Here is a 17,424-nt window from a genome sequence, read left to right as displayed (position 1 = left end):
TCCGTGCACAAGCCATATTTAAGTAATAAATCCCCGTGGCTGTAGTGAGCGAAGTAGTGCACACATCCTGGTTCCTGCAGCAGCACAGACGGGTACGTCGGGTTTATTGACACACACAAGACTGATTTCCTTTCCCTTCCCTTCCTCGTTACTCCATCCTTCCATTGATTTCTCAGGGCACGTCGACACTGCGAGCCTCCCAGCCTGGGTCCCCAGGCTTGTTGCAATGAGGCTGGGCCCGGGTGCTCTAACAAGAGCTGTGTGGACCGTGCGGCTCTGGCTGGAGCGCGGGCTCCCCAGCCCAACCCCGCCCAGGTTTCAGAGCCCTGCCTCCAGCCTGAGACACAACGTCTACACAACTCTTTTTAAAGCGCCAGCACGAGCCAGTCTCCCACAAGTCTGTCGACCCGGGCTGGGAGGTTAGCGCCCTAGGCAGTGTAGACATGCCATCAGGTACTGCCTCCCCCTGATGCTGAGGGCCTGCAAGTACCTAGCTAGCTGTTCTAAGTAACTTGTGCTTCACAACCTCCCCTCCTCTCATTGCTCCGCTTTTCCCAGGCTCTAGTCTTCTTTTGGGCCTCTCTGCTCTGTAGTGATCGTCCCTGTGTTGTGCAGCTGGGTACGGAAGTACGCTTCACTGTATGACAAAGAGCAAGTTCTCAGGGCCAGAAGCGGTTACAGGTTCACCAGTCGGAGTAAGATCAAGTCTCCGCTTTACACTTTCCAGCTTCGTTCTGATTGTCCCCTGAAGGGGCTCTGTTAAGTTTAGAAAGGGTGAATGAACAGAAAGCCTAGAGCGACCTTCAAGGAAGTCAAGTATCAGAGGGGTAGCCGTGTTAGTCTGAATCTGTAAAAAGCAACAGAGGGTCCTGTGGCACCTTTGAGACTAACAAACTGTTAGTCTCAAAGGTGCCACAGGACCCTCTGTTGCTTCAAGGAAGTGGCTGCTTCAAACGGTGCTGGCATGACGCTCGGCTGGAGGGAACAAATTTAGGGGGGAGTTAAAAATCAATCTAAAAGGAACCAACACTGGGTAACGTATACCCCTTTTATGCCCCTCAAAGCACATATGTTACACCAAGTTAGACTCCCTCGAGACTCAGACAGACTTAAAATACAGGTGTAGGCCCCTCCATGCTCTAGGCTGACCAGATAGCAAGTGTGAAAAATCGGGACAGGGTGGAGCCTCAAGACTCTCGCTATAAAATCGGGACATCTGGTCGCCCTACCCCAGCTCTGAGTTTGGCTCAGAAAGTCTGAGAGTCAGATCCACACGGGGACTTAAGTTCCTACAGCCCAGATTTAGGTGCCTAAATCCCATTGGTGGGCACCACCGCAATCCATATAAACCTGGCTTGGCTGCTGCCTAACCAACCCCCCCACCACCACTCTACCCACCCGCCGCTAGCAGAGACAGGTGAGGGGCCAGGGCAGAGGACACATCCTTCTCATCAACATCTCCCATCGGCTACCTAAGCAGGCTACCTCCCTAGTGTGCCGGTTTTGGTGGTTCTTATTTATAAGCGCCAACTCCGTGGGTGTTCCAGGACTGGAGCACCCATGGGTAAAAATGGCAGCCCCCCCTTTCAGATTCTCCCCCCACCCCGCTCAGCACCTCCCACCTGCCAGTGGGCCCCGCAGATCAGTGCCTCCCCTACCCTCCCAGCACCTACCGCCCACCGCGATCAGCTGTTTTGCAGCATGCAGGAGACTGGGGGGGAGGAGTGAGGACATGACATGCTCCAGGGAGGGGGTGGAACTGGGCGGGAAGAGGCAGGGCGGGGGTGCGGCCGTGGGGGTGGGGCCTGAGGCCAGGGCCGGCTCTAGGTTTTTTGCCGCCCCAAGCAAAACAATGTTTGGCTGCCCCCCACCCCAGCCCTGGGCTCCCCCCCGCACCTCCCTGCTGCCCCCGCCCTGGGCTCTTCCCCGCCCACCCGCACCCCCTGCTGCACAGCCCTGAACTACCCCCCCACACACACACACCCTTGCCGCCCCAGCTCTGAGCTCACCCCCTGTCACCCCAGCCCTGAGCTCCCCCCACACCCGCATCCCCTGCTGCCCCAGCTCTGGGCTCCCCCCTGGACCTCCAGCCGTGGGTCACTGGTAACTCGCTCCCAGGGCGGGTCATTCAGCAGGAATTTTAGATGTGCACAGAACACAGACAGGATTGGTTCCCATATGGTTACAGAACTGCAGTAAAGTGGAACAGTTTTCAGCTTGTGTGATTGGAGGATATCTGGATGCATATTATAAGACTGTCCTACGTAAATGAGGAAAAGTTGAGGTGCCTTTATTATTCTTTTGTTCCACTCTTTGTTTCTATGGGAAAATTTGCCAATGCAATATCATTGTCTTCCTTTTAAACAAATAAAACTTAAAAAAAAAAAAGGCAATGGCTGTTGAAAATAGCAATTCCAGTCCTAATAACCACTGGGAAGCATTTCTTGCTCAATTTTACCCTACTTTTTCTACAGCAAGTTACACTGGATCAGTATATTTGATTTGGGGGTGTTCAAATCTGGAAGGCAGGTGCTAGATTCCCTTTCTGAATATTAATTAAATCTGGAAAGGAAAAGTCAATTTCTGCTTCCATGGTTCAGAAGTGGAAATCCTCCTACGTGCCTGGTACTGTATCTAAAACTGCCCAGGTCCAGAACCTCCCCTCCTTACTTTTCATTTTAAATTCTAGTGGGATCCACGTACCTCCCTTGCTAGGCTTCAGATAGAGAGAGGCACTGTCCATTTAGTCCACCCAATTCTTTCTTTGGAGGCTGTAAGGTGAGGTCACACCAGTATCCCTAATCCAGGCTGGGGATGTCTTCTGAAGGGGATCTCTGGGCCAAAGCCTTCTACTCCTTGGGCACACTTGTTCCCCATTCACAGTGCCACCACTTCTAGCAGTGAGCTCTCCATTCACAGCAAGCTGCAGCATGAGGTTTCAGCTACATACTCCTCCCCTCCCTTTCCTGTGGATAGCAGCCAAGGGAATGCTGGGAAATGTAGTTCTTTCCCTGCTCCAGGGCTGGCTCTATGGGCAGGGAGGAAGGAACTACAGCTCCCAGGGCTCTCTGTTGGTTCTCAGCTCCCATGCTGGATCCCTGCCGGCTGCTGCCCCTGCAAATGGGCTGCCCCAAGCACCTGCTTGCTTTGCTGGTGCCTAGAGCCGCCCCTGCCTGAGGCAGAGCCGGAGGTTGAGCACCCCCCGGCACTTTGGAAAGTTGGCGCCTGTGATTCCTATTTGTAGGCAACTCTCTCCCCCTGTGCCGGAATTCAGGCTTTCAAGATGCCTAAAAGTTGGGCATTGTAATGCTGAGTGTGGCAGTGCCTAAACCCCCTGCAGCTCTTGAGTAGTTTTGTATCATCTGCAAATTTTACCACCTCACTGTTTACCCCTTTTTCCAGATTGTTTATGAATATGTTCAATAGGACTGGTCCCAGTATAGACTCCTGGGGACTATCTCCTCTCTCCATTCTGAAAACCGATCATTTATTCCTACCCTTTGTTTCCTATCTTTTAACCAGTTACCAATCCATAAGAGGACTTTCCCTCTTATCCCATGACAGCTTACTTTGCTTAAGAGTCTTTGTAAGGGACCTTGTCAAAGGCTTTCTGAAAATCTAAGTACACTATATCCACTGGATCCCCCTTGTCCACATGCTTGTTGACCCCCTCAAAGAATTCTAGTAGATTGGTGAGGCACGATTTCCCTTTACAAAAGCCATGTTTACTCTTCCCCAACAAATTATGTTCATCTATGTGTCTGACAATTTTGTTTCAACCAGTTTGCCCAGTACAGAAGTCAGGCGTATCAGCCTGTAATTGCCGGGATCACCTCTGGAGCCCTTTTTAAAAATTGGCATCACATTAGCTATCCTCCTTCTTGTTCTTCTGCTGGTCTTTTTCTTGGACCCCAGTTTATATAGTGAAACTTGGGTCCTGCTTAGCTGTACCGTAACCAAACATTTTACTAAAATTTTACTAACCAATCCTAACATATTGTAACAAAATTCTCTAACCAATCATACCCCACCACCTTAATTGATTTATACCTAGCAAAATAAAATTATGAAACAGACAGAAACAATAGTATCAGACAGAGATCATACAGACAAAGAATAGAGAAGTGAGGACCATAAAGACAAAACAATAAAGAAATGAGGATTTCACAACCACAACTATTGGTAAGTGATTGCTTGCCAGACAGAATGCTATCAAACTAAGTTTTCTTTAACCACCTTAAGATCGGTTTCTTTATCTGGTGATGGTGGGTACTATTAGGACAGGATCAACTTCTCAATAGTCCCATATTACATTGTTTTAATGTAATTTAGAGGAAATGTGAGGATGTGGCTTTTTGCTTCTTGGCTAATGGCTGCTGTCCTCCTAATATGGCTGCAGATAAAGGCCAGAGGTCTTACAATATGGCTACAGGAAAAGACCATAACCTTACAGCCTCACCAAAGCATGTTAATCTCAGATCTTCTCAGGGGGACTGGAACAATTTCTGTAGTGGGGGTGCTGAGAGCCACTGAGCCAAACTGTAAACTCTGTATACAAAGGAAACCACTTCAAACCAGGCGGAGTGGCAGCACCCCCTGCATCCCTAGCTCCAGCACCAATGGACCTCCCCTCCATGGTGACCCTTCTCCTTAACCCCTTCACTGTCATTCCCTGGGCTCCAGAATCTTGGAAGCTCAGAGACGTGCCCATATTTATGGGGGAGACTGGTTTTCCATATTTACTGGCTATCGTTTTGATACTATCAACGAACTTTGATCAAAAGCGGCAGACAGCTGGAGATTGGTTACTACAAACCTGTGGGTCAATGGTATGAGCAAAGGAGCACTTCACCTAGAGGCGTTAGCTGGCTGAAGTGCTTTAGTCCACTTCGTATTTTAGAAACAACAAGAAAAAAACAACCTATGTTATAAAAGAAAAAAAAGAGGAATTATTCTCCGAGTCGATTTAATTGCCAGAACGTCTCTACAGGAAAAGACAATAACAATCTTTAATTATGATGACTGTAGGGGTGGACTGAAGTCCCAGCACAGCATCAAAAGCAGCTGTTGTCTCTGCAACGCTTCTTTCCTAATGTGCTCCGGTGACGATAGTAAGCTATTAAAAAATAAATAAATGGGGAAGGCAATGTCTGATGTGTCTGATTTTACAAGGTTATGGGGGTGAGTAATTCCATTAGCAACATCTCCCTGCAATAAACAATCACGTCTAATACGTGCCACTGTATCCCTTGGTGGGCGACCCACAGTGCGGATGGGCTTTGGAAAGAGAGTAGTCCCCATTATGCGGTGTTTCGCTGAATAAACAGTAAGAGGAGGTGTTGAGCTCCCCCTGGGGGCTCCATGTTCTGCTGTGCCCAGCAGGGCCAGGGAGCCACAGAGGTGCCAGTTGTGGCTGGTCACAGAATCAGAGAACTTGCCCCCCACGGTAGCTTAGAGATGCTTTGGGGTTGCTCTAAATTATGCCCTGGTTGCAATGGCCCCCAAGGGGCAATTGATCAGGAAGGGATGGCTGGAGCACAGGGCACTCTGGACTGGCCACCTATTCTCATGCTTGCCCAGGCCTCTCCTAGGTATGGCCCCTATGTGTGGGCACTAGAACTGGACACAACACTTCAGGGTCTCACCAATGCCACATCCAGAGGTAATGCCACCTCCTGCTCTTGCTCCATCTCCCCTTGGATGACATTAGCCATTTTAGTCACAGCGTCGCACTGGGAGCTCACGGTCAGTTGGTTAGCACCAGGACCTCTAAGTCCTTTTCAGAGTACACCCAGAGCTACCGTCCATCTTGCTGGACTTAGCATGAGCTGGGCAGTGCCAGTGAAGAGTCTTGGCGCCCAGCTGGGCCTCTTGACTCTCGATCCTCTGAGCAGGAGAAACCTTTGAGGCTTTCCCCACTGCCCTGGAGCTGGGTTGATGGGAATCGCTGGAGGAAGCCCTGGAACGCTTTGAGGTGCTCCAGCTTGGTCGTGACTGAGCCAATGCCACGCTGGAGCTAGCCAGGATCCTCTCGGAGGCACAGGACAAAGCAGCGGAGGAGGGACAACATGCGATTGCAGCCAGAGTTTTTTGTGAAGTCAGAAGAAGGGGTGAAGGAAAGAGGAAAAACACTAACTATGAAAATGCCCGAATTCTTCCCACACTAGCAATGAGCTCTGCAGGAAATGGAACCCCTCCTTCCACACCCCCCAAATGTGAGACAAGCCATGGGGCACAGATCCCTGATGTGCCGAACACTGACTGTGGTTTGAGACACTTCACTAAGCACACTACAGTTTCACTGAGGATATCCCATGGCGCAGGATAAGCCCAAGAGGCACTGAAAGAGAGCTGGGTAATATGCAACTAAACTGATTCCACCAACCCGGGGAGAGGCCTCAGTCACCCTGGCCAGCCAGGGAATAGAAGCTGGAGCATGACTAGGCAGTATGTAGGGCTGTCATGAGATTATTATTTATACCAGTAGCTGAAAGCCCATGCTGTCATACATGTGTAAAAAAGATGAAAATGGCGGACAGCTTAAAAACTGGACAGTAAGAGACTAAAAATCCCAGTGATGCTTGAACCTGGAGCTTGTCAAAGCAAAAACAAGCTCTCAACCATGCTGCACGAGAAGCTGGATATGAGTCAACAGTGTGCCCTTGTTTCCAAGAAGGCTAACGGCATTTTGGGCTGTATAAGTAGGGGCATTGCCAGCAGATCGAGGGACGTGATCATTCCCCTCTATTCGGCATTGGTGAGGCCTCATCTGGAGTACTGTGTCCAGTTTTGGGTCCCACACTGCAAGAAGGATGTGGAAAAATTGGAAAGAGTCCAGCAGAGGGCAACAAAAATGATTAGGGGACTGGAGCACATGACTTATGAGGAGAAGCTGAAGGAACTGGGATTGTTTAGTCTGCAGAAGAGAAGAATGAGGGGGGATTTGATAGCTGCTTTCATCTACCTGAAGGGGGGTTCCAAAGAGGATGGCTCTATACTGTTCTCAGTGGTAGCAGATGACAGAACAAGGAGTAATGGTCTCAAGTTGCAGTGGGGGAGGTTTAGGTTGGATATTAGGAAAAACTTTTTCACTAGGAGGGTGGTGAAGCCCTGGAATGGGTTACCTAGGGAGGTGGTGGAATCTCCTTCCTTAGAGGTTTTTAAGGTCAGGCTTGACAAAGCCCTGGCAGGGATGATTTAGTTGGGGATGGTCCTGCTTTGAGCAGGGGGTTGGACTAGATACCTCCTGGGGTCCCTTCCAACCCTGATATTCTATGATTCTACGGTAGCTGTCTCTACGACTTCACAGTGGCTCAACAGATATTTGAGACTTCAGAGCGATGCTTGGAGTTATTGTGTGCTGGTTGTGTTGTGCTTAGACAGTTGTGGGTGGCAGATAAGGGGTGGATGCTGCAGGGAGGGGGCTATGTGCATTGGGGTTATTGTGTTTGCTGGTTGTGTTGTAGTGTGGGTGGTTTTGAAGATGTGTGGCAGCAGGGCCAAGTCTCCCCTCATACAACCAATGCATTGTTATATTCAAATTAGTTGTAGAGTTAGGATGGTAATTGGTTGAGTCACCTCTGATATCACAGTGGTCTAGGACTCTTGGCATGGCATAGATACATGCTGTACTGTCACAGTGGTGTAATTCGTAAAGAAAATGGCTGAGAGCTTAAAAAGAGGACGGTAACAGACTGCAAATCCCAGCGCTGATTTAACCTGGAGATATTCTGAACAAAAAGAACCCTCAGCCCTGCCTGTAGCTGTTTCCATAGCTTCACCCTGACTCAACAGACATTTTAGGCTCCGAGTGACACACAGAGTGACAATCCTGGAATTTTATTACATAGATGACGGTAGCCCCTACAGGTCCCCACTAAGCTCAGGGCCCTATTGTGCTAAGTGCTGCACTAACACAGCGAGAGACAGTTTCTGCCCTCCAAGAACTTACAGAGGAGATAGAAAAAATGTGGGAAGGGAAACAGAGGCACAGAGAGCGGAACGGCCTTGCCCAAGGTCACACAGCAGGTCAGTGGCAGAGCAGGTCTCTTGAATCCAAATCCAAAACCCTACTCACTAGACCAGGCTGCCTCCCAAGTCTTTTGTTTTAGTGACAGTCAGAGCACTAGGTCTGAGAGAGGGCATTCCCTGGAGATGGACAAGCCCAACAGGTGCTGAAAGAGAGCTGGGCAGCAAAGCACCTGAAAAGCGGATTGCTCCAACACAGGGGATGTCCCTCACCAACCCTGGTCAGAAAGAGAACAGCCGTGGGATGGTGCTTGGGGGTCTGGAGGATCCCTTGAGGGGCTGGCCTGAGATGGCCCGTGCTGGAATCACAGCGCAGAGTCTGACTGTGCGAAGTTGCCTTGTGGGTGGCAATGCAGGAGTGTGCCAATCCGTCCTGACTGCATCTTTGAGAAAGTGGAACTTGGAGGCTGGGGGAAGAATCGAGAAAATGCCAGGTTTGAAGTACACGTTATTCACGTCTAACATTTTATTGCTGGTGCTTGGCCATTAAAAAAGTGGAGCTGAGAAAAAGGGAACGGACCAGAGTGTGTGCAAAAATCTCCTGGCTGAGAGGAAGCCTGAGGGGGAGGGGACAGCTATTTGTTTCTGGCCGGAGCCGTGACTGAAGGGCTGTACTGCCATGCACACAGGCAAAGGGGCAGAGTGAAGATAGTCTGAGGCCCCCGGGGCTCCGCTTTCTCACTTCTGTGCTGCTAAAATCTGAACGTCCACCCAGTGGAGGCTTTCTCTGCATTTAATTCCACACAGGGGCAGGGCCAGTTCCCTGCTAGAAATCACACTGGCAGGTAAAGGGAACAGGGGGCTGCAGCTCGCCTTGCCTGAGACATAGCTCTAGAGGCACTCTAGTACTAGCATTGGAACGTGCTGCCTCGGAGTTACTTACAGACAGTGGGGACGTGGAAAATCTCTCCCAGGCAGCACTGGCCCTTTGCTCCCCCTCCCCTTTCTGCACACCCCTCTTGTGCTGTCTCGCTGGCATTTGTTTCTGCACTAGAAAAGGTGCAGAACGCCAGGAAATAAAACCTAGCAAGCCTTGGCATGCACTTGGATTTACTTAAGCAGCACTGAACTTGGCTTCCTTAGACTGGAGGGACAGCTGGGCACATGTACTTTCCTCTCATGGTAGGAAATTGGTTGAAGGGCTTATTAGCACTGTTAACCATTGACTCTATCAAGCATTTGGTGCTGTCACAAAGACGACATTCTGCTTTGCTGCCTGCTTAGAAGTGGCACTCCGATTCTGTTTGGACAATGCTCACTGAGAAGTGTTTGGGATTTGTTTACTCCGGATTGTATCTATGGGCATCTCTGTTTCTGTCCTTCTTTAAAGGTAAGCTCTGTTTCACCTGCTTTGTTTTCACAGGATTTCCCCCAAGAAATTCAGCTGTGTCTTTCTTTGGATTCAACTTTCTCAGGGCCAAATCTTAGTCCCATGGAGGTCAATGGGAGATTTGCAATTGATTTCATTAGGGAAAGCAGGTAAACAATTTTTAGGAAGAAAACAATATCATCATCCTAGGAAATGCTATAGTGCTCTGTCGTGTTTCAAAATATAGTATTCCTGCGGTCTTATAAACAACTATGCTACCCATACTTCACAAGACTGAGACAGTTTAACTAGTGGCTAGATAGCATGATGAAGGGAGTCTTATCTCTCTGTCTTCTGGACGTTTATAATTGCATTTTCATAGTACAAAATACGATTAGAAGAGTTTCCAGAACTATTTACTTCTTATGCATAATTTTATAAGGCTTAATACTTATATAGACAGTAGATTAAACGATTTCTGGTTCAATATTTTTCCTCTATTGTATCTTTCCCTTTTAAAGTATCAATGTTTTAAGTCAGTGAGGGATACAAAGTTGCAAGAATCTATAAATTTAATGCAAATTCCCACTAGTCTTGCTAGAATGGGAGAATTTTAATCTAAGATGAATTCAGTGCTTTAACAGACTTTGTAAAATAACTACCCTGTTCTATCAAATTACCTAGGAGTTGTATGCTTCTTCCAGCACTGTAATGAGATTGTAAGACTCGTGAGAAAAGCTAAAAGGAGGGAAGCTGAAATTGCATCTGCCCTAAAAAATATCCCGTATTCCACAGCTGAAGTTTTCTCATCAATTTCTAAATGAACATGTTTCATGTAAAAACCTCTATGTGTTTGTCCGAATTATTTTTTGCTCTTGCTCTGAACATGTTGCAAAATTTAGCATTTCCCCATGGAAGACTGCTTTGGCGATTCAGGGCCATTTCTAGGCAGAAAGCCTAGAGATTGTTGCTTTAAAACTACCAGTCTGATGTGGACCATTGATTTTAGAATGAGGCATATAGTGAACTAATTTCTCAACTACATAGCACTATTTAGCCATGCTCTTTACACCTGAATAATTTCTTATCAGTTTATCTATTTAGCCATACACAACATACATTGGTTTCATTGGAGAGCTGAGAAGTGGGGTTAGGGTAACGTGGCAGTAAAGTATCCCAGGTAAATGCTCTATCACCCAGCTAAAGAGAGAGTCCTGCCAGTTTTGTTTGCAAGATACCTACATGGTACTTAAAGCACTGAAGTGATAGCCAGATGCTGGAGCTGTTAGTACCTGTGAATTTTGTTTGCCAGACACCTGTATGGTACTTAATTGCATTTATTTTTGCATTGAAACATTGTATTTTAAATGCTGAGATAATTACTAATTCATGAAGGAGCTGTCCGGTTTTAATGAGGAATTTGCAAATAGAGTGCTTCTATTCCCAATAATGTATGATCTTCCTTTTATTAAATGTTGTTATAAAGTCACAACTGGCCACATTTATAGCCCACTCCTGAGCTCAGTGGCGTGAACACACGACCGACCTTCAAACTAGAGGATCCCGAGTTGTCCCAAACTGTATAGACAAAGAAATATTATTTAGTAGCCCTATGAATTCTCTTTAGATTTGAGAAAAATGAAGCATGCGTCTTCTAGCTCTTTACCAATGCCGGAGCCTTTTTGAAATTCCACTCCAACTGAGTTCCTCAAGGGCTACACTCTGCACCCACATGAAAGTCAAACAAGTTAATCATAATTAACATCACTATAGCAACATGTACCAACACACCAAAAAGGAATTCATGTAATTTCTCACTTATTGCAAATCATTTCACAGGCTATTTTATGGTAGGGCATGGAATGACCTCCAATCCCCTCAGGGCACCTACTCCTTCAAAAATTTTATGCCATCTACATAAACACCTTGTGTGACAGCACCTCTGTGAACTCCCTCAGGCAGACCCTTCTGATGTGTAATTGCTTTGACTGTTAAGGCATTTATTGAACATCTAGCCTCATTTTCCCTGTTTTTAGATATGAGGTGTAGCTCTTTGCTATCATTGCAAACAATCTCCGCCGTCTGCTTCCTAGAAGTAGTGGGGAGCCCTTTCATAAACTTGATAGCAGGGCCGGCTCCAGGCACCAGCTTAACAAGCAGGTGCTTGGGGCGGCTAAGGGAGAGGGGCGGCACCTGCGGCAATTCGGGGGCGGCAGGTCCCTCACTCCCTCTAGGAGCGAAGGACCTGCCGCGGCTTTTTTTTTTTGCTTGGGGCAGCAGAAATGCTGGAGCCGGCCCTGCTTGATAGGTAGGTGATGGGTAGCCTGGGGTAAATTACATACCATTCAAGCGGAAGGTGACATTGAAGTCACTTACATATGAAGGAGCATGCAGAAGAAGGTACTGTAGGAAAAGCAGCTAAGTTAAAACACGCCACCCTGTAATTCACTAATACATTATTGTGGTCTCTTGTCATGCAAGTTACTTTTCCTTACAGTTCCATGCACTCAGACTAACTTATACCACTTGTCAACATCCACCTTCCGCCACCTCCTGCCTCGCTCCACAATTAGAGGCAGTGTGGTCCAGTGGGTCGGGTACTGGAGTGGGAATCAGGAAACCTGGCTTCCCGTCCCAGCTCTGCCGCTGTGTATCCTTGGACGAGTCACTTCCTGCCTCTGTTTTCCTCCCACCCTTTGTCTGTCTCGCTTTAGTTCGATTGTAAACTCTTTGAGGCTTGTAAGCCTCTTACCTTGTTTTTGTACAGTGACTAGCACAGCAGGGTCCTGAACTGGGCTATGACTTCTAAGTGCTACTGTAATACTACTACCAATTCAGCTCTGGAAAACATTTCCTGCTTAGGAAGATGTCATTTACTTGCACCTTAGATCTGGAGTACAACTTACAGAAAACTCCATCATTGTGGGAAATGATCCGTGCCTACCGATATTCAGCAGTTAAATAGGCGGAGAAATCGTTTACAGTGGTTAACAAAAGCAGAACAAACACCAGACCTTGAAACGAAACAAACGGGACAATGGATTCAATTTTTGAAAGCATCCATTTTCCGAAGTGACTTAGGCTCCACTGAAATCAATAGAAGTTAGGAGCCTAAATACTTTAAGAATCTGGGCCTTAGACAATTAAACACTGGTGGCTGTCCTGTGCCAGTTGGCTCGGGCTAAGGGGCTGTTTGATTGTGGTGTAGACATTGGGACTTGGGCTGAAGCTTGAGCTCTGGGACCCGCCCACCTTGAAGGCTCCAGCCCCAGTCTGAACATCCACAACATAATTAAACAGCCCCTTAGCCCAAGCCCCACGAGTCTGAATCAGTGGGCACAAGCCGGCTCTGGGTTTTTAATTGCAGTGTAGATATAGCTTGAGGGAGAAATCTTGGCTCCACTGAAATCAATGGAAGTTTTGTCACTGATTACCACAGAGCAAGGATTTCACCCTTAGGAGCGTAAGTTCCACTGACTTTCAATGAGACTTTGGCTCCGAGGGAGTTCGGCACCTCAGTACCTTCGAGGATCTGGGCCTAGAAGCCTAAATCCCTTGTGAAAATGGAACTTCGGCACCTTTGACTATTTTATCCAGGGAAGTTAGATATTATACAACGAAGGCTGGACAGTGAAGCAGTTAGCCAGCAGACCGATCTGCCTTAGGGAGCTCACTCAGGCACTTTCACAAGAGGTGTTTCAGTGTAGGATGAATTAAACATCTGATGGACTAGTGGAGAGGAAAATCCTGCTCCACGCAGGGTTTGGAAGTAAGGACCCAGGAGGTCATTTCCAGCCCTATCATACATCCCATCCCATGAGTTATGCCAGAGTTTGTGACAAATCAATATTATTTGATCATTTGTCCCGTATCTTTAATTTTATCCTTCTGTTTATATTGAAAAAATCAATGAATTTTGGAGAAGACTCTTCTAAGGTGACCCTTGCATACAGACTGTCAAAGGTCTGAGAGAGAGAGATTTGGCTAGGAGCTGGGTTTGCAAACAGTGATGTAGTCTTGAGAATGGATTTTAAAACCTGTTCTTGGCCCGAATTTGGCAAAGCACTTAAGCACATGCTTAAGAATGGCCTTTAAGTCCCATTGGTTTTAAAGTCAAGCATACGCTTAGTGCTTTATTTTATCGGGGCCTTAATGAAGTTGTGCCTTGGCCTCACTTGACCAGAACAACTGTGTTAGCGGAAAAGCCTTTTTAAACCTGTGCCTTAAAATAGTTTCCTTTCACAAGAAAAACTGACTTGAGACAGAGCCTTATAGGACTAGGGAGGCAAGTTCAGTTTGACCCTGTAAAACCATTGTAAAGGGAGTATTAGGCATCTGTTCATCAATCTGTGGAGCTCCTTGCTAGAGGATGTTGTGAAGGCCAAGACTATAACAGGGTTCAAAAAAGAACTAGATACATTCATGGAGGTCCAGCAATGGCTGATGGGCCGGGATGGCATTCCTAGTCCCTGTTTGCCAGAAGCTGGGAATGGATCACTTGATGATGACCTGTTCTGTTCATTCCATCTGGGGCACCTGGCATTGGCCACTGTCAGAAGACAGGATACGGGGTTAGATAGACCTTTGGTCTGACCAGTATGGCCGTTCTCATGAAAGACAAGTCTAATGCCACCATGGAGAGAATCAGCAATTGCACCCTTGGTATCTCGCTCTGTGATGTAGTGCTGTAAATGATTGGATGGATCCATGTTTAGAAAGTACTGTAGCAATCACGACAGATGGGAGATTTTCACCTGGTCATTATGGCTGAGATTTTCAAATCAACTGAAGGGAGTCAAGTGCCCAAATCCCATTTCATTTCACTGGATATTCTGAATCTATACCCTGAATGAGCTGTTATAGTGAACAAAAAAATTAGATTGCAGGATTTGAGGTAATGTCTTACCATCTCCAGTAAGGGGTCACATTGCACCTAACATGGTTGTCACATGGTGTTCAGTACCCTGAAATCCTGCATGATCAAATTAAAATAAATGGGCAAAGCTGTGGACAAGAGGGGGCCCAGAATTGCTGGATTGTCACTAGCTTGTGTGCTGCAATAACGCAGCCCTACGTTAGGCCCTATGCCATACGCTGACAAGACTTTGCTGCTCATTTTGAGTGTTCTCACTGGTATGTGTTATGTCCAGGGAATATGGTATTGGGTCAGCATCTTCTGCATTGCGCGATGCTGCAGATACCAGACTCGGATGCTATGTAGGAAATAACGCTCTCTGCCTACCCCAGGCTCACAGCTAAGCCAGTATGACAGGAAGAGATATAATCAGTTGTTTGTGCGGCCACTTGTCCACATGTCAGTGGTCAGATGTATGCATGGCTAAGACCTTGCCTCTCTCTGGTGGGCAAGCTGTCCAATACACAGCACAGCAATATATCCTGCTTGGCAGGGCTTATGGGAACCTTTATAACTTTCTAAGAGCCTTTAAAAGGCAATACAGTTATGAGAGGTCAGTTAATGCACTGAGGGAAAAGGGATTTACAGCACCCACTTCAATCCCCACGATTAAAAACCCTTAGATCATTCTGGGTTCAAACTGAAACAGAGTTTAGGGCCAGGGTTTCAAAACAGTTCAATACACACGAGCTCCCATCGAGAACGGAGACCCCCTCCTCATTCTATTCCCCCCCAATCGAGAACCAGGGCAGCTGCTGGGTCCTGGCCATGGGTATGTCAGCGGCTCACAGTCGGTTTACTGCAGCTCCCATTACATTAATGGAATCTGATAAGGACTGCATCAGTGAACGCCCTCTAAAGTTCGGCTCCCCAGCCATTACCCTTGAGGTTTGCCTTGTTTCCAAGCTTCAGGCTATGAGACCTCTGGCTGCCTAAGCCAAGGTCTTAACCCAGGGCCTGTCAGGTCCCATGCACAGTGTCCCACACCTCCTTCCACAGAGCCTAACCCTAGCTGCGCTCAGAAGGGAAGCCCGCAGCCCCCCAGGAAAGGAGTTCTGCATTGGTGGGGCCTAGTGTTACACGCAGCAGGTGGTGCAATCAGAGTCCATGGTCACTTCTTAGGCAGCCAATGGGGGAAAACAGTCTTTCATCCCCAGGAAGAGGTTCTTGAGGAGGTAGTTGCTTAAAGGCCCCATAGCCTAGTTCATCGCTGACCACCCCCGTGTCACTGTAAAGAACTTTCTCCTCAGAATCAGTTTCAGATGTTCCTGTCCCCAGACTGGCCTTGAAGGTGTAAACTCCTGCTCAAACCCAGGCCCTGCTACGCTCTCAGAGAACAGCACTGTTATGATAGCAGAACCAACAGGACTGCCTGAACGTGGGCACTCCGTTGCCCAGGCCCACCGATGGCGGGGGGGCACAAAGGGGACAATTTCCAGTGGCCCAGGTGATTAAAAGGCCCTGGGTCCCCTGGCCGCCATCACCGGTGGCCATACAGCGGGGCTAAGGCAGGCTTCCTGCCCGCCCTGACCCTGTGCTGCTCCCGGAAGTGACCGGAACCCCTGGGGGGAGGAGGGGAACAGGGAGTTTCCATGTGCTGCTCCCGGCCCAGCGCCGACTCTGCAGCTCTCATTGGCTGCCTAGAAGCTGCTGCCAGAGGGTGTGCCGGTTGCTTTCGGGAGCCGCCTGAGGTAAGCGCTGCACCCCCCCAACTCCCGCCGGCACCCAAACTCCCTACTACAGCCCGACCCCTCACCCCCTCCGGCACCAAACTCCCTCCCAGAGTCAGCACCTCCTCCCACTCCCAGAGCCCACCCCCCCTCCCGCACCCAAACTCCCAGAACCTGCACCTCCTCCTGCTCCCAGAGCCCGCTCCCAGAGCCCGCACCCCCTCCTGCACCCTCCCAGAGCCACCTCCCACACCCAAACAGCCTCCCAGAGCCCGCACCCTACACCCAAATTCCCTCCCTGAGCCTGCACCCCCTCCTGCACCCAAACTGCCTCTCAGAACCCGCACCCCCCCGCCCCCGCTCCCAGACTCCCTCTCAGAACCTGCACCCCTCCCGCACCAATCTTCCTCTGTGACATGCCCCTCTGGTGTTATCTGGACCAGTGATCTGCTAGGTCTCTCCAATCCTTGACTCTGGGAGCCAGACTTACCCTGCTCTGCTGTGAGACCCCCACTCCTGGGCTGTTCACACACAGCCTCTGGCATGTAAGCTGCTCCCAGCTACTTGCAAGCGAATGACACTAGCCAATATCGCTGGTCCCAGAAACAACCCTAGGAACCTCCGTTTTGCAGTGTCCAGTTATGCCTGCTGGACACTGCAAGCTTATATAAGTTTGTCAATTTAACAATGAAATTGATATGTACCAGGCTTGTGATCCCAAGGGGAGCCTCTGACACACTTCAAACCAAACGCACTGCTTCAGGTAGAATAAACAAACAGATGTATCAACTATAAAGGTAGATTTGAAGTGATTATAAGTAAAAGCACAACAAGTCAGATTTGGGTAAATGAAATAAAAGCAAAACGCCTTCTAAGCTGATCTTAGCACTCTTAATGTCCTTACAAACTTAGATGCTTCTCACCACAGGCTGGCTGGTTACTTTTCAGCCATGCTCTCCCCTTTGATCAGTGTTTCAGTCACTTGGTGGGGGTGTCTGTAGATGTAGGTGGAGGAGAGAGAGCATGGCAGATGTCTCCCCCTTTTATCATGTCCTTTCTTTCCTCTTGGCTTTGCCCCCCTCCCCTTCAGAGTCAGGTGAGCATTACTGAGTCTCTGGGTCATTACTATGCCCGCAGCTTAGATCAGGATCGGGCCTTACAGTTCTTTGGAGAGGAGTCAGAGAGCATGACTGTAGATGCCTGGGGTCCAGTTCTAGTCTTGTTTACAGTGGTGCAAATCAGGAGTGACTCCATTTAAATACGTGGAATTACAATGGCATAAAATCTGTTTAAGCAAAATCAGAATCAGGCCCCTGCATCCACACTGCCCAAGAGCACCTGTTATTGCTCCGATTCCTGCTCTTGGACAGAATTATTCAACTAGGTCAAAGCTGACATGATCCTCAGTGGACCCGGTAGCCACGAAGGCCCTAGTTTTCACACTGTTTGCCTTCCCCATCAGGTCTTACAAAAAGATGGGAGTCAGGGTCCAATCCTGCACT

The 17,424-nt window shown here is 48.3% G+C and overlaps 1 protein-coding gene across 1 annotated transcript in view; it reads left to right on the top strand.

Annotated features, from left to right (window-relative positions):
• Positions 1-8,139: 8,139 nt before the first annotated feature.
• The window catches only part of LOC101936924 (neuronal acetylcholine receptor subunit alpha-7-like), a 106,916-nt gene continuing 97,631 nt past the window's right edge, over positions 8,140-17,424 (top strand). Inside the window, exon 1 of the mRNA XM_005278889.5 lies at positions 8,140-9,358. Coding sequence (XP_005278946.1) covers positions 9,280-9,358 — 79 coding nt within the window. The 5' untranslated portion in view covers positions 8,140-9,279. The remainder of the gene's footprint in view (positions 9,359-17,424) is intronic.

Source organism: Chrysemys picta, chromosome 6 (assembly GCF_011386835.1).
Source record: "Chrysemys picta bellii isolate R12L10 chromosome 6, ASM1138683v2, whole genome shotgun sequence".
In the NCBI taxonomy this organism is placed as follows: Eukaryota; Metazoa; Chordata; order Testudines; family Emydidae; genus Chrysemys; species Chrysemys picta.
This window is presented reverse-complemented; position numbering and strand designations above follow the sequence as displayed.